At 49.0% G+C, this 25,551-nt stretch overlaps 1 protein-coding gene across 1 annotated transcript in view; it reads right to left on the bottom strand.

The window, feature by feature from the left end:
* Nucleotides 1-24,180, bottom strand: part of GNAO1 (G protein subunit alpha o1) — a 142,860-nt gene extending 118,680 nt beyond the window's left edge. Inside the window, exons 1-2 of the mRNA XM_062007512.1 lie at nt 23,492-24,180; nt 23,325-23,367 (exon numbers count right to left, since the gene is read on the bottom strand). Of these exons, the coding sequence (XP_061863496.1) occupies nt 23,325-23,367; nt 23,492-23,609 (161 nt within the window). The 5' untranslated portion in view covers nt 23,610-24,180. The remainder of the gene's footprint in view (nt 1-23,324; nt 23,368-23,491) is intronic.
* Nucleotides 24,181-25,551: the final 1,371 nt, after the last annotated feature.

Genomic DNA, 25,551 nt, shown 5'->3' with positions numbered 1-25,551 from the left:
CACAGAGGCCAATCGTTCCATTGATAGAAACCTTGGCCTCTAAACAGCAAACTCATCAAAAGCACGTGCCATTTAGCATTAATGGAATGTATTTCCAGGGGTATTTGCTGTGCTGACCAAGTCCTGACAAGCATGGGGCTGTCTGATGGGGAGGAAACGTTGTCAGCTTGACACAATCTCAACATCTTCATCAACCACCTGGGTGAGGGGACAGAGGGACCCTCAGCAAATTCCCTGCTGCCACCAAACTGGGAGCACTGGCTGATTCCCCAGAGGCTGTGCTGCCAGTCAGTAGGATCTCGACCAACTGGAGAGTTGGGCACAGAGGAAGCTCCTGAGGTTCAACAAGGACAAGTGCAGAGTCCTGCAGCTGGGAAGGAACAACCCCCTGCACCAACACAGGCTGGGGGTCAAACTGCTGAAGAGCAGCTCTGCAGAGAGAGACCTGGGAGTGCTGGTTGATAATAAGCTAAATATGAGCCAGCAATGTGCCCTCGTGGCCAAGAAGCCAATGGCAGCCTGGGGGCATCAAGAAGAGTGTGGGCAGCAGGTCGAGGGAGGTACTTCTCCCTCTCTACTCTGCCCTGCTGAGGCCTCATCTGGAGTCCTGTGTCCAGTTCTGCTCCTCAGCTCAAGAGGGACAGGGAACTGCTGGAGAGAGGCCAGTGCAGGGCCACCAAGATGATCAGGGGACTGGAACATCTTCCTTCTGAGGAAAGGCTGCAGGAACTGGGGCTGTTTAGTCTGGAGGAGACTGAGGGGTGATCTTATTAACATTTATAAATATCTAAAGGGTGGGTGTCAGGAGGTTGGGGCAGCACTTTTTTCTATAGTAGCCAGCAACAGGACAAGGGCTGATGGGATGAAGCTGGAACACAAACAGTTCCACTTAAACAAAAGGAAAACCTGTTTCAGTGAGGGAGCCCTGGCCCAGGCTGCCCAGGGAGGGTGTGGAGGCTTCTTCCTTGGAGGGCTGCAAACCCCACCTGGACACGTTCCTGTGTGACCTGATCTAGGTGACCCTGCTTCTGCAGGGAGTTGGACTGGATGAGCTCTAAAGGTCCCTTCCAACCCCAACATTCTGTGATTCTATGATCTCAGAATAGCTAAACAGGGCAAACCAACGTGTGTTTGTGCTCAGACCCTGCTGATATTTATTTACTAGGACAAATATAGCTGAGAGGAGCAACTTATCAAGGCTTGCTTTATTTCAGGAGCAAATTGCTACCATGGAACCAGACATTTGATGTTTCCCTGCCACCGCCCAACAAAGCGGCTCCCTTTGCTCACTCGGCTCACGACCAGCGAAGTTGCCTCACGTGGATGAGAGAAACGGAAAGGACAAAAGGTTTGGGATGAAAAATAACAATTTCCCTCGTTTGCTTTTGTGATCAACCAGTGGGGAATGTGCAGCAGAAAACTCTGCTTTGAAATTGAAACAGAATAGTAACGGAAATAAATGGCAAGCTCTTGGGTCTTTTGAGCTCTGCCAAGCCTGAAAACCCTCAAGTTTTGCTGCTGGAGAGCGTATGAGGATTCATTCAGCAGTGGATAATCAGCAGAGAGGGATTAGTGCCTTCTGATAACTGCTCTGACTACAAAGACAGGCAAAGGCTCAAGTAACATCCATTATCTTATCCCCTTTATACTGGCTCATGGCCCCGAGTTTCACATGTACCATGTTTACTATGATGGCAACAAAGCAAATCTGGTCCGAGCAATGCTAACACAGAATCCAACAGCATCCGGGGAGAAAATCTGCCTTGATGCATCACAAATGTGCTGAGCTGATGGACCCCAACCAGGCTTTCCCAGAGGGTGGAATATGCTCTGTCTTGCATAGCCTGATGGGATCTCCACACCTCTTCCCACTCCTGGACTGAGCACAGGAACCCTCCACACCTCAGCTGGACTGGACAGGCCTGGGTTGTTTTCAGTTTGTTCTGTGCTGGCATTTAAAAACCAGGCTATTCTCCTCTCCCAGCTGTGATAAGAGCTCTATTTCCTCATGTTTTGCAGCACCCAGAGATGGATTTTCTTTAGAAATTCATAATGTAAGAAATCAACTGAGAATGGAAAGTTCAATATCAGATGAAATGGGTTTGGGTGTCTGTGAGACAGCACATTTATCTGCCAAGTTCCCAGAGACATCAAGCACCAGATCAGTTATCTGAGCACAAATCTAAGGATCATGAGTGCTCTCATTTTGGGTTTGAAGTCACACCTCCATCCTGGTCAGCAAACAGCATTTTACTGCTGTTCTTTATAGCTACATGACAAAATACTCTGGCTCTTCTGCTTTACTGTTGACATATTTCTGGGATTAAAGAAAGCCAGGTAAGAGCTGTCTGCATGTCTGTGTGTCCTCCCCTCCATGCAAACAATTATTTATAGCAGAACCTCTTAGCTGAGGAACTCAGAACACTTGGTGAGTCACTTGGCCCTCTGAATCTTTACCTTAGCAGCTGCCCTAACAAGAAAGAGACCTGAACTTAGTCTGAGTATGAACGACACGTACCAAACCCAACTCTGAAGCATGGTGCAGGCTTGGAGAGCACATTTGGTCCTGAGGGCTGATCTGCAAACCAGCTGCACCTGCAGCCTTGCAGCAAGGAGATGAGCAAGCACGGAGCAGGGCAGGCAGCTGTGTCTGCAGGGTTGCTGGGTGATTCTTGTAGCCAGGTCCCTGTTTGTTTGGCAGATAAAAGCAGTTGTTCTTCCCTTTTGGCTTGGTGTCTTGGAGGAACTGGCCTGCAAGGCACTGGTGCAGAGCAGAGTCTGAGACCAGTGTCCCTGCACTCACTTCTGGGTTTATAGTTCCAAACTGAAGACTTTCCTGGGATGACCAAACCCCTGTAAAATGCTCCCCTTGGGCCACTCTGGGATGACTGTATCATGAATCTGTCATAAAAATCTTGGTTAATGCTTCCCTGATATCAGAGAGAAAAACCCCTCCTAGTTTGCACACTGCCACTGGTTCAGAGCTTCATGCCAAAATTGAAAGCCTGTTTTTTTTCCTCAACTTTTAAGTGAATTAAATGTAGCCTGGTCTCTGCTCCAAAGTGTTTCCATAGTCTGAGCTCCAAAGTATTTCCATACTCTGATCTATGTTCATGTGGTGTCTCTCAGAGGGGAAATATCTAAGCTCTAGGACAGTATGAGGCCACTACACTGGGCTGGCTTCCACTTTAACACAGATGTGTCATGGGGCTTGTCACAAGGGGTGAGGTGATGAAGAAGAGACCAGCAAGCAGCAACCTGTGTTGTGTGGGTGTACTGCAATCCTCAAACCAGCTTACACTGCCTACCAGAGCAGTATGGGCCACTCATAACCTGTAAGTTGGCTGGAGAAACCCACTGAACTGAGGCAACCTGCAGCAGGACAGATGGCATGTGCCCAGGTGGGCAAGGAGGCCAAGGGCAGCCTGGCTGGGATCAGCACTGGGGGGGCAGCAGGAGCAGGGCAGGGATTGTCCCCTGTGCTGGGCACTGGGGAGGCTGCAACTCCAGGGCTGTGTCAGTGCTGGGCCCCTCACTCACTGCCACAGGGACACTGAGGGGCTGCAGCTCCAGGGCTGTGTCAGTGCTGGGCCCCTCACTCACTGCCACAGGGACACTGAGGGGCTGCAGCTCCAGGGCTGTGTCAGTGCTGGGCCCCTCACTCACTGCCACAGGGACACTGAGGGGCTGCAGCGTGGCCAGAGCCGGGCACAGAGCTGGGGAAGGGGCTGGAGCACAAGGGGCTGGGGAGGGGCTGAGGGAATGGGGGTGTTGAGCCTGGAGAAGAGGAGGCTGAGGGGAGGCAGGAGCCCTCTCTGACACTCCCTGACAGGAGCCTGCAGGGAGCTGGGGGTCAGGCTCTTCAACCATGTAACAAGTGACAGGACAAGAGGAAATGGCCTTGAGATTGCCCCAGTGGAGGTTGAGGTTGGAGCTGAGGCAGAACTGTTTCCCTGAGAGGGGTGTGAGCCCCTGTGCCAGGCTGCCCAGGGAGCTGGGGCAGTGCCCAGCCCTGGAGAGATCCCAAAGCCCTGGAGCTGAGGTGCTGAGGGCTGTGGGTCAGTGCTGGGCTGGGCAGGGTGAGGGCAGGGCTGGCACTGCAGCAGCTTCAGGGGCTTTTCCAACCAGAACAATTCTGTGATTCTACAGAAGTTTGCTGTGTATCTCAGGGAAATGTCCTCATGGAGATAACTAAGCTTGAAAAATATGATGCCCTCTCTTTCTGTCCCTGTGTTTTTATGTTAGAAAAGGCAGAGGGGCTGGGAAGGACAAGGAGAGCCTAGATCCACCTTAAACACCAAAAGATAAGCCCAACAAAGGCAGTTGCTGAAAAGCCAAGTATATCAACAAACCTCAGTGCCTGGCTGGGTGACTGGGGTGCCCAGTGATTCCTGTTCAATAAAGGGCTGATTCTCCTCCCTTTCTGGAAAACAATGTGTTCCACACACTGAAACAAATAACAGCCCCTCGCCAAGGCCCCGGCAGTGTCAGGGGATGTCAGGCTCTGCTCAAGGGATAACAAAGGCGTCAGCACACAGCCAATCTCCTCCTGCCATCTCAGCCTGCCCTTGCTGTGCTCAATGAATTTTTTTCTCCTAATGGAAATGAAGAAAACCTCCAGTGCAGATAATCCATGGTTATAATGGCAGTACATTCAGGACAGGGGCCAAACAGTGTAAAGAACAAGCCAAATCTCCTTTACTTAAAGCCTGGCCTGACTGTGATAATGTAATGGATGTTTAAAATGCCATTCATTGGGACTGACTTAGCATATAGATGATATCAGCTAAAATAATGGAGAAGGGGGAATTGAACAGATAGCATCAGACTTCTGCTTCTCAGCAAAGCTGGTGCCCTTTTGCACGTGGTCTAGAAGACCACTTGTCTAAACACCGTTAGTCCAGCCCAGCCAGCACCCTTTCACTTCTGTTCCTCTTTGCTTTCTGGTGAAGGATCAACAACACCCCTCATAAACTCAGGCTGAAGACCCTCTGTGGAAAGGCCAAGTGCCTCGCCTCCTTCTGGCCGCTGCTGATGACACGTTGTGCCCATAACCCCGTCAAAAAACCCACTGAAGCCCTTGGGGAGACTCACATTCATTTCCCAGGGTTCTCAACTGTTGAGTTTCTTGCAGCAATGTAGCTTTCCAGAAGCGTGGCAGCCCTGGCTGTTGTTTGGCTTCCCAGTATATGTCATAGCTGACTATTATTTCTGTTTGACAGAAATAAAACACAGCTGAAGCCCTGATACTACATGCAAGCTTAAAATGGCTTTCAATTACTATCAGCAGGCTTTTAAATGGGATTGTGGTGACACTCCAAAAGCAGCAAAATACTTAGGGGAGAAATGAAGCTGTTGGAATAACTGGTTATATTGAACACGCTCCTCACGCAGCTGCAAAGAGCAGAACGAAGCTGAAATAAATTGATGACGACCACTTTCTAGAGGAACGACAGTTTATCTTGAGAGAAAAGACCATTCAGCTTCTCTGCTACAACAGCCTATGACACCAAGCATTTGCACACCTCTCCTGCAAAACGAGAAACCAGCAGCAACCAGAACAAGAGGTGCAGATCACCTTCTGTGTCCCATACCAGCCGAACTGAGGGCAGAAGGCAAAACGAGTGCAAAGTGCCATCGTTTCATGTGACATGAATATATCCAATTAAGGTCACTCTAATGGCTACATAGGGTGGAAAGCAAAAGGATTACACTCATGGTCCATTTCAAGCCTCCCAGATGTCACATAAACTCAGTCCTTTTGGAAAAATGAAATTCTCCTACGTTGGACAAGCTTTGGAATGGTCACCAGCCCCACATCTATCCTTCTGGGTGGATTTGTTACAAGCCCTGGGCACATCATAGCAGAAGATCCATGTTTGAACCGTATTTGATCTGTGTATCTTCCTGATCATCCAATTTAGCTCCTTCCAGGGTGATCATTTATTTTCTTCACTGTTGCCTCCTTCATTCAAGAGGCTTAGGGATGAAATCAAGACTCGTCAGCAGCCTTGTGCAGGGTGTCAGTGTTAGTTTGGATTTTCCTTTTCTTCTGTTTAATTGAATTTGCATTTGTATCTTCTCAGCTGTTTCCCCTCCAAGGCTTTTCTCTCTCCCACCCCCCTTCTCTCCACTCATCCATATAGATCACACAAGCGTTTCTGGCAAGCACCAGCTGCAGATACAGCAAGTTCTTGGGCATCTTCTACATTTAGAAAACCACCAAGAGGCCAAATAACACCCATGCTTGTTCTGTGAAGCTTGAAGCCTGCTTTTCAGACAGACCAGTCCCTTTATTAACTCTATTGCTCTCTCTGAAACATCAGAAGACGTGGAAGACCACAGAGCTACACACTTGTCAATGCAGAGGACAAAAAGCCACGTGTGGGTTTACAGTCTCTGTTCTGCTGGGTCAGCCTAGCCAGCCAGGACTTGGAAACAGCATAATAATAATCACTCCTACATTTCTCCTGCCTGTTCCCTAAAAGCTGCCTCCAGCTCCTGGCAGCCTAGCCATGACCTCTCTACTTCAGATTTGTTTGCCATTAGCTCAGTCTTTCTTTCAGCTTTGAGTCTGGTTTCTCCCACACAGCCTATTGCAAATTTACTGAGAGATGTGAGATGGAACCACTGAAACCTTCCACCTGGGATGAGTGCTGCTTCCTCCAACCACTTCCTTCCATTGTGGGGACTGAACAATTCCTGTCTGTGGCTGAGGACAGCCTCTCACACTGGAAATCTTCAGTATGGGAAAGGGAAAGCCTCATCAATGTTTCCACCCAAACTTTGGTAAAGAGAAAGGAAAGATACAGTTTAGCCCAGAGATTCACCAGTTCCTATTTCTTCTTGTCTTGGGTTTGGTGGGGATAGGGTTAACTCCAACAGCTGATATTGTTGAGAGCTCTCCTCTACTAAGCCAGAGGAAGTTTCACACAAACATTTTAGGCTACTGGAGGAAATTCTTGAATGCAAAATCTATCTGCAGTCAGGAGTGATGCACAGGTGTGAAAATCCTGGTGTCTTTAGGTCATTTTCAAGTAAATCACACAGAACACTGAGGAGTATGTGATCAAGACGAGTTCTGCATTAGGGCAGAGCTGGACAAAATGACCTTTCCATGATCTACTCCATCACTGACTAGTACAATTTCTGCTTGTAATTCATTATTCTGAAGCTGTTTACCATATTGTCCAGGACAAGGACAACTTCCATCAATCAGGTCTTGAGCCTGGAATTCCTGGCTCCTTATCAGAGGATACTGAGATTCTCATTTGAATACTCACCTTTCTCGCTCTGATACAGGGCATTTGATCCATCACTGAAAAGCTGACATTGTCTTTGACAGCAATGCTCTGTCAGTGTGACATAACCTGAGAGACATTCAGGGTATGTTTTGCTGCTCAGTGAAAAGACTACAGCACTTGAGTCATTAATAATTAAGCATTACTTTGCTATTGGATATAAGATCTGTTTCTGTTCCTATGTACGTTGGCTTTTATTTCGTCGCTCGCCACGCTGTTGTTGGATATACACTGCATGAACCCTGGGCAGATGTCTCTCCACTTACAGTCAGGACCACTACTCATGAGAACTTACATTCAGGAGGTCTTCTAGGGGAGAATAAATCAGAGATTAGAGAAGGCTTGCTTGTAACTGAAGCTGAATTGAAACAGTTCCTCCTCCCTTCCTTTGTGCTTTAGTGTTGTTTATGGAAGGACATATTTTAAGTAAGGAAAAACACATGGTATCATTTTATCTTTTAGCTTGCAGAGTTTTGGGTGCTGCTTCTGCAGCATCATTTAGGAAATTAGTGTTTGGAGACTCACCATGAGAAAGGGGCTCACCAGGATCTCTCCTTGTTGGCACTCTCTTCTTGTCACATCCTACTACGTGTATCTAACACTGCGAATGGGGGGTGTCGTTTCTCCTGCCAGCCTTTGCCCTTCTTACCAGCTCTGACAGCTCTCAGCCACTTAATCTTGGCACTTGCTCTGAGCAAGGTTCACATAAAGATGTCAGTGTCCAGCCTGTGTAGTGTTGTATCAAGCTGCTGTCAGTCTTCTGGATGACTGCTTAGGAAACAACCTGATTTTCTTATCCAGAGCCTGAACCTGATCATGATTCCCCATTTGGCTCCTGCTTTTAAAGACTGAGCTCTTTCTGCCTCTTGTCTGCCACTTCACTGTCTGCACTAAGTTCTTGTCTTGGCTGGTGATGCCAAACTTCTGCCAGCCTGCCCATTTGTCTCCTGATGGTTTATGAGTGATGCTACAGGTCAAGTATTTGAGACCTTGATTGCCATTCCCTCAGGAGACAATGCTGGAACTTAGTTAAAGCCGAAGGTCACTAGTGCACAAGCCAATGGGAGAGGTGGTTTGCTCAAATTCAGAAGCAAGTGGGGCTTCAGAAACCACTAAACTGTCTGGTGTGTCTTGTTGATACTTCCTAAGTTACTTAACACATGGCACCTTCTTCTTGGGTTAAAAAAAAAAAAGGCTGCTTGTGTGAAAGCTTCCTTTAAGGAGAGGAGGAACCAGAAGACTTGTGGAGAGAAGGGAGATGGAGCAGACTCCTTCTGGAGCTTTTGTGTGGGTATGAATGTGACAAATCCCTTTCACAAGATGGACTTGCTAGCCTGGTTTACTTACAGTAAGAGCACAAAAGGTGTCTTACTGAAGCTGTGAACTGGTGAGCCCTTGTGAGGCAAAGGGAGCCCTGGGATGGCTGACTGAATGGGATGCTGAGTGAGAACAGTGATTCTGCATGCAACACTGTTCCCTTTAAAGGGCAGCACAGACCTGAGCAAACCACCCCTGTTAGGCTAACCACAGAAAGACCAGGCTTTGCATGCAGGCTGCAGAATTTGTTCCCAATAAAGCAGAGCTTGAAAATGTCCTTCACCACTTGTTTAATCAGGATTCTGCAGCATTTTGGTAACCCAGTGGAGGAAAGTTACCTTATAAATTACAAAGAGTGTGTCTAAGGCCAAGGGGAAATAAAAGAGAGAAGTCTCCAAAGCCCAGGACAACTAAAGATTGTTACAAAACCAGAGAGACCATTCTAGTGTGAAGCAAACCTGAGCTTTGCATTAAAAATGTAAATGTGATTGAAATAGCATAACCAGATTAAATGGATTTGACCTCCAAAGCATAAAAGGTGGTGTGAATACACTGAAATGGCACCAAATGGCTGCACTTTCCCTTTCACTGCATTGTGGATGACAAGGAATTCGTTTAAAACACCACAGAAACTTCACCCCAGTGAAAAGATTTGCATTTCTTTTACAGGAACTAATGGGAGATAATGAAGCTGGTATGGAAACAACCAGTCTGTCATTTAAGTGCCTAAAAGTACAGAAAGACTTTTGAAAACTACTTTTCAAAGTTCTTGCACGTGACTGATTACCCTCAAATCTAAGCCCTAACACACAGAACTAGCCAGGAGTGACTGAATCTTTCAATACAATCCCACATCTCAATCTTCACTGCTGCCTTGTGAGAGCACTCGATGGACATTTCTTTCTGGGTTTGTTTTGGTTTGGGGTTTTTCCCAGTTATGTTAACCCAGATCAGCACTAGAGTTTGCCTGACTGCACTGCCATACATCACCACACTATCAGAGCTGAGCAAGGACAGACAGAGGTGACTTAAACCACACCACCAACAAAAAGAGATGTTAATCAAACCCAAAATTAGGATTTCAGAAGGCTGCCCATGAAATGCTGCATGGAATAAACCCAAGAAAGCGACACACAGAAGCAAAGAAACAAACCAAAGTGGTGTGAAGGGGAATTAAAAACAGTAACCCAATATCCCCAGCTAAGCTTTGCTTTTTGTGCATTCTGAGGGAAAACCCTGGTAACGCTGTGCAACACTGTCCCTCAGCTGCTTTCCAACAGAGGGGTAGTTCTTTAGTTAAAACAGAAGGTAGGAACATTGAATAAAGATTACTTCAGATTTTCTTGTCATAGAATCACTGAATCACTGGGCTAGAGGCCCCTGCCCAGAGCAGAGCTACCACCTCAGTAAGTCAGGTTGTTCAGGTCCCTGTTGAATGTTGAGAATCCCAGGGATGATGAATCTCTGTTTTCCCACTTCTGCATCAACCTCCATGAAGCAGTTTTTCCTCCTATTCCATTTCCATTTCCATGAAACGCAGGTCTCTTGCCTCTCATCTTTTCACTGTGTATCTCTAAGAAGTCTGGCTTCATCTTCTATCTTGCCCTCTTTGCATGGTAGACGAGAGCAGTGAAACCCCCCTCAGCTTCCCCTCCTCCAGCTCCCTCAGTCACCCTGTGCACCAGCCCCAAACACCTTGGAGGCTCCAATTTACCAGTGGCTTACTCCTCTGCTTAAGTGACCCAAAACTGAACAGTACATCTCAGATGCAGTTTTGTGAGTACCCAGTAGGGAGGAACTTAGTCCCAAGCGATTTCACACAACCTCACTTCTGTAAGTCAGTAAATACATGTACAAAATGCTACAGTGAAACCAGACAGTATCTTTTCTTCTCCTGATACAAGTAACATGGCAAATAATTGTAACTCAAACTTGAGAGCTGGTACCTGAGAGCAGCTGAGGTCAATAGGAAATGGTGGCAGGCAGAAGGCCACAATGTAAGCAGCTTGGTTATTTCCCCCTCTGATTGATATTTTCCAAGAGGTGTGAGAAACAGCATGGATATCTAGACAAAGGTTGGATCCACGGGGTGACACTAAAATCAGGTAGCAATGAGCAGGAGCAGACATGATGGGGTCTTCAGCAAAGCTTAGGGGCACACAAACCTATTTGTGTGCAATAACCTAGTTCTGTTGGAGCCCAGTGATGCTGGTGTACATCAATTGTTCTGGGGTTTGGGATCTGAGCATAAGTGAAACACGAGTTATGCCTAACACTGGGACTTAACTACATACAGATTAGTAGCATCTCTAATTTGGCAGCAGCACAAGTCCTGTGGCCTCGCTGTCAGCACCACTGAGCAGTTGCTACTGTCTTGAAATCAGGCAGCTGTGGGGCTCAGTGCTTCTGAAAACTGCCAGTGCAGGGTTAAGCACTGAGCAAGTCTTCAGAAAGATCAAGACAATCATTCTGCTGAAGGAGGAGGATTCTCCTGGAGAACAGATGGAGGAGGATGTGTTAGAGAGCTTCAGACAGGATCTGCACTGCATGGGTTTGTGCCCAAGTTAATGAGAGAGACAATAAAAACAGTATGATCTTGGTTATTTTTATAATCACAGCATCACAGAATCTCCAGGGTTGGAAGGGACCTCCAAGCTCATCCAGTGCCATGCTCCTGCCAGAGCAGCACCACCTAGAGCAGGGCACACAGGAACTCAGCCAGGTGGGTTTGAATGTCCCCAGAGAAGGAGACTCCACAGCCCATCTGGGCAGCCCCTGCCAGGGCTCCCTCACCTCAGCAGGGAACAAATTCTTCCTTGTGTTTCTTTGGAACCTTTTCTGTTCCAGCTTGTCCCTGTTGCCCCTTGTCCTGTCATTGGCCATCACTGAGCACAGCCTGGCTCCAGCCTCCTCACACCCACCCTTGATGCACTTGTAAACATTAACGAGGTCACCCCTCAGGCTCCTCCAAGCTCCAGAGCCCCAGCTCTCTCAGCCTTTCATCAGAAGGGAGATGCTCCACTCTCTTCATCACCTTGTGGCCCTGGGCTGAACTCTCTCCAGCAGCTCCCTGTCCTTATTGAACTGAGGGGCTCAGAACTGGACACAACATTCCAGATGCAGTCTCACAACCACACAGATGATAAAAAGATCTCAATCTATGCATCCAGTTGCTGTGGAATTCACACACCCCACTTTGGCTGGGTTTCTGTCATTCTTATGGACACTGCGTGAGAAAGTTTTTATCTATATTTTACTGGAAAGTCCAAAAACCTATTCAAAGTCTTATGAAAGAGTACTTAAACAAATAAGCATTTAAATTTCATTTGGAATGTCTGCTCAGGCCAGAAGGTCTCACCTATTTGTTCGATCACAATAGTACACGTTGCTCTTGCCGATGAGAACTAAAAGTACCAGGGTTATAATTCCATTTTCATGCTCTGTCATGTAGGGAAAATGTTACTATTTGTTTATCCAAACATGAATTTGAACTAAATTCATTTCTTGGAAGGATCACTAAGCAGAAGAAGCAGAGAAATAAAGAAGTAAATAAATCAAGCCTCAATTCTGAATGATTTACTGAAGCATATGGAAAGCATTAATTTTGAATTCTTTATCATTTATGGGCTGTCTCCTGGTATTTCTGTCCTCTTCATATGGGTTTGTTGCTTTCTTTAATAACTAGCTACAGTGAAAGACATTTAACTGACATCAACATCACCAAGGAATATACCAAGACGTTGACTCACTACCAGTGCCTGATCCCCCAGTGCCAACACCAGCCTTCATCTCTCCTGAACATCCCATCTCACTGCAGAGGGAACACCTGCCTGGTCCCAGCCACACACTTGCAGGGGAATTCCTATCAAGCACAAGGCTGCAGTCAGGATGGGGGCCTTGGGGGGCCCTTCTTCTTTTCTATCCAGACCCTGATGCCATCAGTCAACGTTGGAGAACGCTGACCCTCAAGCTGGGATTTGGCAAAGCACTCTCCTGTTCCTGCTTCCCAGTACTCGGCACACACAGAGAGATGCAGATAACACATCAAGGACCATCAGCTCCTGTAACTACAGCTCAATTTGAACATCTTAAATGCACACATTGAGCAGCATTGGGTTTCCTGCTAAAGAACTGGCTGGGCAGAAACCACCTTGAAAGTAACAAGTTGATACAGCACTGTGGATTGTTTTTTGCTGAGCTGTAGATCAGGAGGGTTTAAATTTCTCATGCAGCTAAATTGAGGAAAACAAGGGCATGCTACGAGGAGCTTTCTGCTTTATTAAGTAAATATCTTCTCATTCAGGCGGAAAAATTTGTCCAATTTGGCTAAATAATTAATCAGCGAAGGGTGAGTTGTGATTAATGAGCAGTACGATGAAGTTCTGAGGTGTATGTTCATCATGGCAATTTTCCTTCAGCCCAGTGATTTCTGTTAGTGGTGCTGATGAAGTGTGATGAGAAAGGCTCTGCAGTGGCTGTGCTGGGGGTATGCAGATAAATATCTGCCCATTTTAGAATGTGTAGACTGTGGGATGAAGTCCCCACCTAACCTTGGAAAGGAGCATCTACCCCATTCTCATTCTCATGAGCCATGTGGAAGGAGCTCTATTTGGCCAGTGGAAAGAGCTGTTTTTTTGCTGCAGCAAGCTGTAACTGCCCCTGATTTAATACCCTTTTGCACTGTTTACAGATGTAAAGAGCTGGTGAGTAGAATAGATTCCCAACAGATAGAGTCCTGGAACGGTGGGGGCTGGAAGGGCCCTGCAGAGGTCACCCAGCCCCTGCTCAAGCAGCTTCCCCTGGCTCAGGAGGCACAGGAACGTGTCCAGCTGGGGTTGGAAACATCCTGAGGAGACTCCACACCCTCCCTGGGCAGCCTGGGCCAGGGCTCCCTCACCTCAGCACCTTGAGGGGGTTTTTTATCTTGTGTTTAAGTGGCGGTTTTGTGTTGCAGCCTGTGCCCATCACCCCTTGTCCTGGCACTGGACTGCCCCATCCTCCTGACACCCACCCTTGAGGCATTTCTCAGCATTGCTGAGGTGCCCCTGAGCTCAGGCTTCTCTTCCCCAGGCTCAACAGCCCCAGGGCTGCAGCCTTTCCTCCTCACACACATGTTCCAGCCCATCAGCATCTTGCTGTCCCTGCCCTGGCCTCTCTGCAGCAGTTCCCTGTCTCTCCTGAGCTGGGGAGCCCAGAACTGGACACAGGACTCCAGATGAGGCCTCAGCAAGGCAGAGGAATCAAAATCTCTGTTCTGCACCATTTATGTAGCCAACCTGCTTTTGTTATATGCAAAACTCAGTATGAGGATGGTATGTCCACTCAGTGGGTGAAGCCAGGCAGAAACCTCCATGCTACGAAGGAGCACATGCCCTGCCATGCCAGCCACATAAGAGCACAAGAGAGAAGGTGAACTCACAGAGGCTTAGCTATCATGACCTCAAATTATGGCGTGCAGATGTACATTGTGGTGCCTTGGAAGTGATTTGAACGTCTCACCATGAACTTTGGGGAGATACAGAGCCAACCCACACCATTTCCACACAAAATTCCTCCAGAAATACAGATGTGGTATTATTTCACTGACAGACATCAAAATGAGGTAACTTCTTTGCTGTAAAGGTAGGCAACAGATTACAGCAAGGCCCATGGTACAGAAGCAGCAAAGACCAGGGCTGTAATGAATAAGGGGCACTGTACTGGCAATGAGGAAACATCACTATAACACTGCCAGCTTCCCTGTGCCACAGCTCCAGAGATCTAGCAATAAAACCTCTCATTTGTTATCTAGATTATTCTGCCTAACATCTATTTTGTGTCCTCAGCCCTTCTTATGCACTTTTGCTTAATGCTTTAAAATTGGAGGTACTAACTCCAATCCATCCTTAACAGGGAGAGGGTAAATCACCAAATTCTGCTAGGAGGCAGTACACACGTTTGTCATCTACAATTCAGGCCTGATCTTATCTCACACCCTTCTGTAACCATTCCCAGCTGATGCAGCAACGCTCCAAGTCTTGTACCAGACTGTTACAGTGTGTTCAAGTTGCATTTAATACAAATCTGAAGCTGCTGGAGAGCCTGAGAGCATGTTGAGTCACTGCTCTGCCTTTCAGACTGTTTTACACACTGGGGGGTTATGTTTCAGACAAGGGACGTGCACAGAGGTGAAACATCCATTCCCAGCCTCCGTGTCAAGGTGCTAACAGTGCGGTGAATACCTCTCTGAACAGGATATTTCTGGAGTAGAGTGTTCTGGAGCAGCGAGAGCCTGCTCAGCCCCTCTCTGCTCGCTAATGTATCTCCTGGAGACGCTCCTCATGGCCTCAGGATGTGAAACATTTCCACACAAAGTAGCCTGCCACATGCCAAAGGGAAGAAAGTCCCTTTCCTTGTTATTAAACTCTGTATTTCCTACCAGTATTGTACCCTGTCTCTGCCAAACCTGCTCCAAGTTTTCCCTGAACACCATGATCCTAAACAGAGCCAGCCAACACCTTCAGGCTTTCTTTTCTTCCTGGGATGATGTTTCCAAACCTCTCCCCAAAAACAACTTTTACAACATGAAGCAGCAGAATTTCTGTTGAAAGACTGGACAGGCTATCCTGTGCCAAATACAACATATGATAAATTGTCTTTGGCTCCAGAGGACACAAAATCCCACAGGAGGTGCTGATGGGGAAGAGCAAGGTTACTAATAGCCACAGCTCAAACTTGTTAAGTCATGGCAAGACTCTGTTACCTACACTTCTTTTCTCTCTCAAGTACACTTTGGCTCTTTTGTTTTAAGCTTACAGGTGTTATAGTCAGATGAGAGGTCTGCTGATAAACCAATCAACTCTTTAATGACCAAGTTGAGCAGGATATGCCCAGGAATAAAGAAAAACAAAGCAATTTCAGCTCTGAGAAGCCTTTTCTTTCAATGTCAGAAATCTTATTGATTAGCAATTTGAAAATAGGCATGATGACAGCTTACTAGACAGTTTCCTGGGCTCCCTTGTGAGAGAGCAATCCTCAGTTCTTTCTCAATTAACCTGAAAGCTGGAGAGGGTAAGCATTTTCCTTGGTAAGCTAAGAAATGCCTCCATCAAGAGTTTTATTCTATCATCACAATAAACTCACAATGATTGGGCTTTGGATTAAAGGACTCTTTTTTTCCTCCCTTTTGCTCAGCACTAGAAAATCATCAGTTCCTTTGCTTTATCCAGTAGCATTTTTCAGCCTTCTGCATTTTGTGATTTTAGGCAGAATCCTAACAGCATCATATAATCAGGACTGTAATCCTCCAGCCTCCCTACATCTGCCATTTGCATGGATGGTCTTAAAAATAAAATGAGAATGTTTCAATTAACAATTTAGGGGGATTTTTACATTAGGAAGATCATTTCTTCAGCATCAGGAAAACTGTAGCAAAAACAATCATTAGTATTTCTCTCTAAGAATGAAACAAAAGAATTTCTGATGCAGGGAAAATGGCCTTAGGTTGCTGTGCCAATGCATTTTAAAATGTGATTTCCAGACTTTTCTCTTTCCTGGTTTTATTTTTGTCAATGAAACAACTGGGGAGTTGAACTTGATGATCTTTAGAGGTCCCTTCCAACCTCTTACCATTCTGTGATTATGTGATTCTATGAAATTTAGCCATTTCCAGTATCCCGCTGGATATATGTGAGCATCTGAAATTCATCAGCTCTCATAAAATTAAGCATTGAACAGACATCACCTTCAGCATAAAACGAACTTGGCCCAAAGTCCAGTGAGGTCAGAGAGAGGATTTGGGGTCAGTAGCATTCAAATTGATTTGAAATAAGTGAGGTTGCTGGTTTCAATTTTGCTAATGCAACCAAAAAAACAAACAAAAGGAATCAGGCTTCAAAGCCAACCAAGTGATTGAGATGTGTTGGGCTTCCTCATCTTTATTTGGGCTCTTTCTTATTTTGCTCCCAATTCTTGAACCCTTGGGCTAGAATAAGGATATTTCTTATTTAACTTTTCTCTGAAATGAGGTAAACTGGAAATTTTCCTTCAAAAACAAAACAGAGAAATATGCAAAGGGCCCCTGAAAACAGAGCTCACCCAGTCATCATGTGAGTCCAGGCTTCACAGAGGCAATTTCAGGCCCAACAGAAACCACGGATCTCAGGAGACTGGCAATTGCACCAGGAAGAGTGACAAGACTTTTAAGTGCCCTGACCACCTAAATTGGAGACAGTTTTGATAATTCTCTTCTGCCAGAGCTTCACACTCTCATAATGAATAATGGACCAGATCCTGTCTTCTGCAGCCAGAGTTTAACCATGGACTTCAGTGCACAGAGGATAGGTCCTTCTGTGTGCTGGGAACTGCTGCTGGCTCCCAGTGAAAGCTTTTTACCTTCCTCACAGCTTGAGCAGGAGGTGAATGAACTCACAAGTTTGCAAAATCAAGCTCTTAGATCCTACCCTTGCATCAAGCTATGGGGCTGCAAATTCAGCAGCTGCAGCACTCATTTGTGATTTTCTATCCTGCAAAAGCAGAAGAAACCAGGGGAGCTGGATACCTACAAGGAAGGATAGGCTGTAACTCTGCAAAGCAGCTGAAGGAAACTCGCTCCACCACAGGTAGCTGCTTATGAGTCTGTAAGAACATTATTAACTGCCTCTTCTTCTCCAGGTGACCAGCAACCTGCTCTGGCCTTAGCCAGCAGTGAAGCATTTCCTCATTTCCCTCTCTCTCCTGATCAGAACAAGCAAAAGAGCCAACAAAGTGCTCTACCTCCATTATTTGTCTTTTTAATTCCTCTCCTATTTTGATCATCTTCCCCATATTCCCCAGGTAAGCATGCTGCAGAACTGACATCAGGTGCGTGTCCCAGACAGATGGGAAGGACAGAATGAGGAGGAAAATCACCTTTTTTCATTTGCCATGACTCAGTCTAATGTCTCTTACAACTTCTGGGTCAGCCAAGCCATAAAACAAAACAGATCCCTGGATACATTTGTGCAGCAGATTTGTCTCTTTCTTCAGAGCTCATTAAAAGAACCGCTTTCATCTCATTAGATTGCTAAAACATTTCCAACAGAACTAGATGTGTCATGTCAGAATATGACAGGCAAATTTCCTTTAAGGTTTTAAAACTAGGTTGAAAGAGGAGAAGCTATGCAGTTCAGTGTTGCCACTGAAAGATATTTTTACTTTCATGAGTCCCTAAAACAAGTAACAAATTACAAACTGTCAGGGAAAAAGAAAAAACCCAAACCCAAAATGTATTCTGTCTTGTCTGCTAATACTGTTACTGCTTTCCTCTGAAATCTCTCTCAGCCTAATAACAAGAACCTTAGCTATAAAAGAACAAACTATGGTGGTTAATGCTTTGGTTTATAAGCACAATTAATAATCCAAAAGGAAGGAAGGAAGTGCTGAAAACACGATTGCCCTTTGCAACTGCAAGCCAAAATGAACAGTTTTGCTTTCCTCTGTTCTCAGCTCTTATTCCTGCCTGGTTCAGAGGCAACCTCCTGCACTGTGCCATTGCATGGTGTGCAACATGGCACCCACAGCATCCAGGGGTGCAAGAGAGCACCTGGGAAGGAGGTGGGGAAAAAAGCTGCAGTGGGAGGAAGGGCCCTGTCCCGCAGCAGACCCCAGCGGGATGATCTCTCACGCCCGGCAGGAGGCTCTGCCTTCCTCAAGGCATCAGCTGCCACCCCTACATCCCAGAACTGCCACAGCAGGAGGTTTATTACCTGGGACAGGTTTTACTGCCCCAACAGCCCCACCAGAGCTGCCTCCCTGCTGGGGTCTGAACAGCAACAGTGTGCGATAGGACCTGTGCCAAATCCACAGCCAGGGCAAAGTGTGCTGGAGCAGGTCTGGGGAGACTGACACAACTTCATCATAAAGGCTGAAGCTCTTTCCCCTGCTTATTGAAACCCAGATCAAACACAGCCCAGGCGCTGCCTGTCACTGCCCTACTTTGGGCCTTAAGTCACAGAAATCCTGTAAAACAAAGCAGGAGACATGAAGGATAAGCCTGGCTCTGCCTGACCTCATGCTCTAGTGAGGTTCATGCTTCAGGACTGCCAGCTCACACCATTATCAAACAGTTCCTGGACAGCAGGGACGAGTCAGGGTCCACACCCAGTGCTGCAGGGCAGAAAAACTATGCTGAGGAGTGGGACAGACCACGAAGACACAACTTGCAGTTATCTCCCCAGACACACATGGCTGAGGTAAAGCAGCCCCACACTACAAGCCCCCGTGGGCTGAGGTTATTCCCAGAGGAAGGGGCTGCAAGTGTGAAGTCACTATAGCTTTGAGACACAGAGTGTAGCAAAGAGCACTCAAGTGGGTGTTCACAACACATCATTTTGTTCCAATGGCATTTACCATCAAATTGCTGAGATGGGCTGTAAAACCAGTGGGCGGGGACTGCTGCTCCCTCTGAAGAAGTTCATTAGATTATAAGTAATTCACTTACACAGAGAGCAAGTAAAGCCTGGGGCTGTTTGGAGGGGCTTTTTTAAAAAGGTCAAAACAATATATCAGATGGCTATTGGGACTGGTGGCTGTTTGAGAGCAGATAGTAGATATTTAAAGATAAGCATTGTACACCCATGTGTTTCTCTCCTGATTGCAGGTTCCCATTCTTCTCATACATCACACATGAAAACATTTCAGAAAAAATGGCACAGCAAAGAACCCTAATGACTGAGGTACTGCCAGCACTGCTGGTGAAGCCAGACACAGCTGTTTGGACATGCAGGGATGGAGGCTCCAGCATCTTACGAAAGGGAGCAGGACCCAGCCTTCTGCTCCCAGCTCAGTGGGGACAGAAGCCACTGCTTCTGCAGAGGCAAAATCCAAACCCAAACCCCAAATCCCAAGATTTTTCCTGTGGGCAGGTGAAGCTGTGTCTTCTTCTGCATGCCACAGCCATCAGTAACCACCTCCTTTGGGAAGGTGAAGTATTGCCCTGGCTCACCATCCAGAACGGCTGCTGCTGAGAAGGTGGCAGGACCTTCCCTCTGAAGCCATGCCAGTTAACCCAGCCTCCCTGCACTAGTGCGATGAAACACAGAATTCCCTAGAAGCTTGATGCTGATGGCATCCCCACCCAAGCAGTCCATCCCTGCTCACCACTGGACCATTGCATGTATTTAAGTATCCTGCTTGAGCAGTAACAGGCACAGATATGCTTGGTGTCTTCCTAGGCTGGGGCTTTTGACAAACAAATACATTCACTAGAGCTGTAAGTCTCCACAAAAATATCCTAGTCTCAATTCCATGCTACAGCTGCAGAAAGAAGATCACATATTTAGTATTTCTTTCAAGACATAAGATCTAAATAAAAAAACTCCAATGTTGACATCCATTGCAGTCCTACATCAAAGTGAATTTGCTGAGATGGGGTGGTGGGAGCGGAAGACGGATGTCTTTCGTCCAGCAACTCTCACCCTCTGGCTTGGAGCTTCAAAGGAGGCCCCAGATTTGTTTGGTTAAAGCTGTTTTTCAGTTTGAGCCAAGTGAAAATAGAATCTGGTCACAGCCTGATTCTGAACACTGTGGCACACTCTGGAGTCTCATTGACTTGCAAGGCACAGCTATGCCTTTTGGGACTGCTCCCCTGGCTAGCTTGGCCCTGACCCTGCATTTTGAGGCATGAAGTGGATTGTGGGACCGGTTGTGAAAAAATAATGCAGCCCAGATGGGTGTAGTCAAAGTGAAAGGGGTAAGGGTGTCAAAGTAAGCTTGGGTGCTAAGAAAAGTGTCATTCCTAAGCTGTGTTGCTCCTTTTTGAAACGTACAGGCTAGCCCCCGGTTCCACCCTCTCTGCCATCCACCAGCAACTCTTTCTTTGCTGGGTAACTTGCTGCTCACCCAATGAAATATATCTCCAAATATTTCACTAAAAGATCCCTACAGTTAATTTTACAAATCCTAATCCCCATCCTGGCTACGCTCTCACTCTCAAATTATTGCAGTTTCTACCTGTCACTTCTTCTCCTGATACCTAATATTTCAAGGATTGGCTGGACAGAGTGTAACCTCTCCTTAGTCCTCTGTAAAAAATGTCTGCTCTCTGTTCCTTTGACTTAGCATTTTTTCAACTGTCTACAGATTCCTGTGCTTCTTTTCCAGGCAATATCCAAGTGTGAAGCTGCTTCAGTCATTCATGAGGACGAGATTTATGATCTAGAAGCACACCAATAACACAGCACTAAGAAAATAAAATAGCAGTCTCTTTCATCAAAATCTAATGAACATGTGATTTAATCTTTATTAAGAATTCATTAGGCTCTCAGCAAGCCTGCCTAATGGAGCTTGACCAGGTGAAATGCTAATGCCTACATTATATTTAAATTAATTTTCAGGAATGTTAATTTCCCTGAGTTGTTCCCTGCACATCACTCTCCCCGGTGCCCACGGCTGCGCCGCTCCCTCCAGATGCTGCTGTGCTCATAGCAACACTGCTCTCCCCACCCCACACTTCACTGGAGTTTCCACACTGACAGACACCTCCCAGTTTACCACATTACAAGCCCTTTCACCACAGCAGTCTTCTCAGCATTTGCAAGTCAGGTACAAAGCCACAAGCCTAGCACTCGTTACTCTGAGACTGTTTGATGGAAATATATGTATATATGTGCATATATACATATATATATATATACATAGGGTTTATTTCAATCCTCAATATACTGATCAAGTCCAGCAAACAGGTTATCATCTTGATGCAATTCACTGAATAAAAAACAACCCAAGAGCTCTGTTCTTTGGAAAGCAAGAGTCACCATAGACTAATTGTGTAAGACAGCGTGGTCACTGCCTGCTCTCCCGTCCATGGGCTCTGGGTGTATGCACTGCTGCACTGCTATTGTGGCACCTACAGCCTCTCCCTTCATCCAAACCCCCTCGCCCGCCATTCCAGCATGCTTCTGCAGAAGCACTTCCTAGAGATTAAATAATTTATCGGTCTTCATCTGCAGTAACATCTCCCCCAATCCACAAACAAGTGCAAACCAAACGCACCCCACCTCAGCCCTAAATCGAACTGTTGGGGTGGAAAGCTCCCTTTAAAACCGTGAAAGGGGAAGACGCTCTAAGCCTTTACAGAAATAGAGTACACAAATGTCGGTGGGAAACGCTGCGGAGACCGCTGTGCACGGGAGGGGAGCCTCCTCGCAGGGAGACCTCCCAGCCCCGCAGTGCCTTGGGAAAAGGACTGCCTCGGGCGGGGATGACGGTTTCGTTCCCTGTGAACCCCCGAGGGCTGGACACAGCGGCTATGGAGCTGATACTGAAATATCCGGGTCCCCTGATAAGCTGCTGTGGTTGGCGAGGAGCTGGGCTGAAGGCCCGGATCTGCGCCCGCGGCGCGCTCACACACACACGCACACGCACACCCGGGGCGGCTACAGGGCAACAGATTGCCGAGCGGCGACAAGACTCTTCGGCGATTTCCGAGCCCATTCGTCTTCCCCCCGACCTTCTCCGAAAGGCAGCCGAGCGCGGCGCTCGCCGCCGGCGGGAGGAGCCGAGCGGAGCCGAAGGCGGCGGCGCTGCCGGCGGTTCGATCCCCGCGCTGGGCGCTGTCCACCACGCGAACCGCCTGAACGCCGCAGCCGCGCCGGGACCTGCCCACGGGCTCGCACGGCATCAGCCCCCCGCAGAGGCACCGGCACTGCAGCCTGCACACCCCCCCGCCGCTCCCTGCACCCCATCCACACCCAGCTCTGCCGCCTCTCGCCCTCGCTAAGCAACCCCGGTACCCGGGCGCCCCTCCCAGACACCGATCCCTCTGCAACCACCGGCAATCGCCAAGCAGCAACACTCTCGCCGCCTCTCCCCAACCGAAACCCCGACCCCCGGGCAGCGCCCGAGCGTCTTCCGTGATGGCGCCCGCCTCGAACCAGCCCGTCATGTCTGTTTTGGTGGAAGGCCGGGGCATTTCATTGTATTTTAATTAACCATGAGGTAAAGGGAAGAGAATAACGACGCCACGGGAGTACCTCCACCCCTTCATTAGCCTCCCCCTGCACCTGCTTCCCTTTGGGACGCAATTAACTCCAGCCACGGTCGGCAGAGACCGTGCGGTTGGAGGGTTTTTCACTGCTGTTTATTGCACGGGAACGTCTGATTAAACAAGAGCGAGAGGGTGTGTAAGGGAGCCTCAGCAGAGAAGCCACCGCGGGCACCATCCCCGAGATGTGATTTGGTGATGAGCAGCCTTTCGTTAAGGAAAAGGAAAGAGGCTAAAAACAATTCTCAACATAAACGGGTTTTGGAGCGGTGTAAGGAGACTGGACTGAAATCCGCAGAGCCGGCAGATCACACCCCGACATTAAGCTTAAGTGACAGCGGTCGCTTCATGGGGACATCTGCACGGCCTCGCCCCGCGGCGGGGGAGGGTGGGAGGGAGAAGGTGGGCTGCGACGGCGGTGGCCACCGCCGTCGCAGCCCACCTTCTCCCTCCCACCCTCCCCCGCCGCGGGGAGAGGCCACCGGCGACACTTCAGCACCACATCGGCCTCGAACAGCAGCGGGAGCGGCGGTGACGGGGCCTTCCCCCCGCCGCCCGCCTTCCCGCCCTCGCGGTCCCCTCAGGTAAACATGGCGCCCGCGGCCCTCACTCACCTCAGCGAGCCCCCGCCCCGCTCCCCATTAACGCCGTTCAGCTCCCCACCCCCAACCCCCTTCACCGCTTTCCCCCTCCACGGGACTTACTTCATTTGCTTCACGATGGTGCTTTTCCCCGACTCTCCGGCCCCTGTTGAAAGAGAGATGGTAGGGGGGGATAAGTGTGGGGGAGGAGGCGGGTGAGGGGAAGCGGGGCTCGGTGGCGGCGATGGAGGGGGACGGGGGGCGACCGGTGGCCGCCGGCGGGTTCTCACCGAGCAGGAGGAGTTTCACGTCTTTGGCGGCGCTGATCCCGTCCTCCTTCAGGTTCTTTTCGATGGCCTTGCTCCGCTCCAGGGCGGCTCTTTCCTCGGCGCTCAGGGTACATCCCATGGCGGCGACGAAAAATGGTGGGTTTTTTTAAAAAAAAAACAATTAAAAATGTAAAAAAAAAAAAAAAGGGGGAGGGGGATAAAAAATACTAAAAAATACAGCCCCCGCCGCCGCCTCGGCTGGCTCCCGCGGGCTCAGAGGAGAGGCAGGGGCAAAGCCAGCCACCGGCGGGCGGGGGGGTGGGCCGCGGAGTCAAAGAATTAAAGCAGATGGCCGTGAGCCTCCGGGCAGCGCAGCGGCTCCGCGGCGGGGCTCCCGGCTCCCTCCTGCCCCTCTCCCCGCGCCCGAGCGCTCAGTGCATCCAGCGGGGCTGCTGCGGGCACGGCGAGCTCTTCCCGGCCGGGAGGCGGAGGCGGAGGCGGGGGAGGAGGAGGAGGAGGAAGAGGGTTGGCGGCGGAGGGGAGGATCCTTCCCTCTCCCGTGCTCCCGGCTGTCGCGGTCTCGCTTCCTCAGCGGACGGCGGGTCTCTACAGGGCGGCGGCGGCGGCGGCGGCGGGGCGCGCTGATAGCGCTCGGCGGAGCCGAATAGAGGCGCGGGAGCGGCGGCGAAAGAGCGGGGGCGCGCCGGGGCTCCGCGCTCCCGCCGGCCTCGCCCGCTCCCGTGACGCGCGCGGCTCGCGCATGCTCGCAGCCGTCCCGGCGCAGCCCCCGCCTCAGCCGCGGCCGCAGGGATCGCTCCGGCCGGCAGCGGGGACCCGGCCGTGGCGCGGGACTCGCCGCGGCTCTCCTGAGGGGAGAAGCTCGACGGGGTCCGGCCCGGGCTGTGCAGCCGCCCCGCCGCACGGCTCGGAGAGAGGTCGCGGCCGGGGCAGCCGTCCCGTTCGGCTGGGGTCAGAGGGAGGCCGTGACCCAGGCTCGGGCGCCTTCCCCCTCAGCCGGAGGGCAGCAGCCGTGGCGTGGGAGGCCGAAGCTTCTCGCCTTCCGTGGGCTGCGTGCCGGGCGCTGAGGCAATGCCGGGGCCGAGCGGTGCGGGGCCGAGCACCTCAGTGCCGGCGAGGCCGGGCGGCCGCCGCGGGTCTGTCAGGGCGTCGGGTCCCTGGAGGCCCGAGGCAGTCGGACCCCAGCCCCACGCAGCATGGAGGCCCCAGTTGCCCACATTCCCCGTGGGTCTCCCACACCGCCCACGCCCGTGAGCCGTGGCGCTTGCGGCCGCCCCGCAGTGCGGCTCGTGGAACCTGCCCTTCTCCAGCTCCTCACGCTTACATCGCTTCGATCAGCGCTTGCGATGCCAGTTGTTTCCATGCTTGATGCGAGGCATCAAGTTTCACCACCATTTTGGATTATGGTTTTCATCAGTGTAGCTGACAGAGCTGTGATGAGGGTTTTTTTGTGTCTTCTCACCAAATGACCTGCCTTCTGGTCATAACCATTCCATGACATCTAGGGAACTCTAGCGAGTTGAAGTCTTGCCATTTTCCTGCCAGGTTTTGCCATTTCACAAGACTGGAAATACAGGAGAAAACAAATGTCAATGGGGAAAATGAAATAGATAGGACTTTGTTTAAAATGCCTTCCTACTGGCCCGGACAAGTCATGATCTATTTGACTTTAATCCATAACATTGATTGATATGTGACAGTCTGACTATAAAAAGATCACAAGAGGAAAGAAGGAAGTGTTGAGTGCAGCAGACTAAAATGCATCACACCAAAACCAACAATATCAAGGACTGGTGACCGATCTATAGAAAGGACACCTATCACTTGAATAAACACAAAGTCTACCAAGGGGAATTTGGTTGTTAGGAAGCAGATGTGGATGTTTAGGCAGATGATTTTGCCTCTAAAGCCTACTCTTAACTCTCTGCCAAAAAGAAAATGGCTGCAGGAGGCTTAACAGGAACATCCTTGTGTTGTGGAAAGGGAATGCTCAGTCCAGGCTGCCTTGCAGGGGTTCAGGGTAGGCAGGGCTGTGATTCGTGCTGTTGGTTGTGGGTAACTGT

The sequence above is a fragment of the Colius striatus genome, chromosome 14, assembly GCF_028858725.1.
Source record: "Colius striatus isolate bColStr4 chromosome 14, bColStr4.1.hap1, whole genome shotgun sequence".
Taxonomy (NCBI): domain Eukaryota; kingdom Metazoa; phylum Chordata; class Aves; order Coliiformes; family Coliidae; genus Colius; species Colius striatus.
The sequence above is the reverse complement of the archived record's forward strand: the minus strand, read 5'-3'. Positions and strand labels throughout refer to the sequence as shown.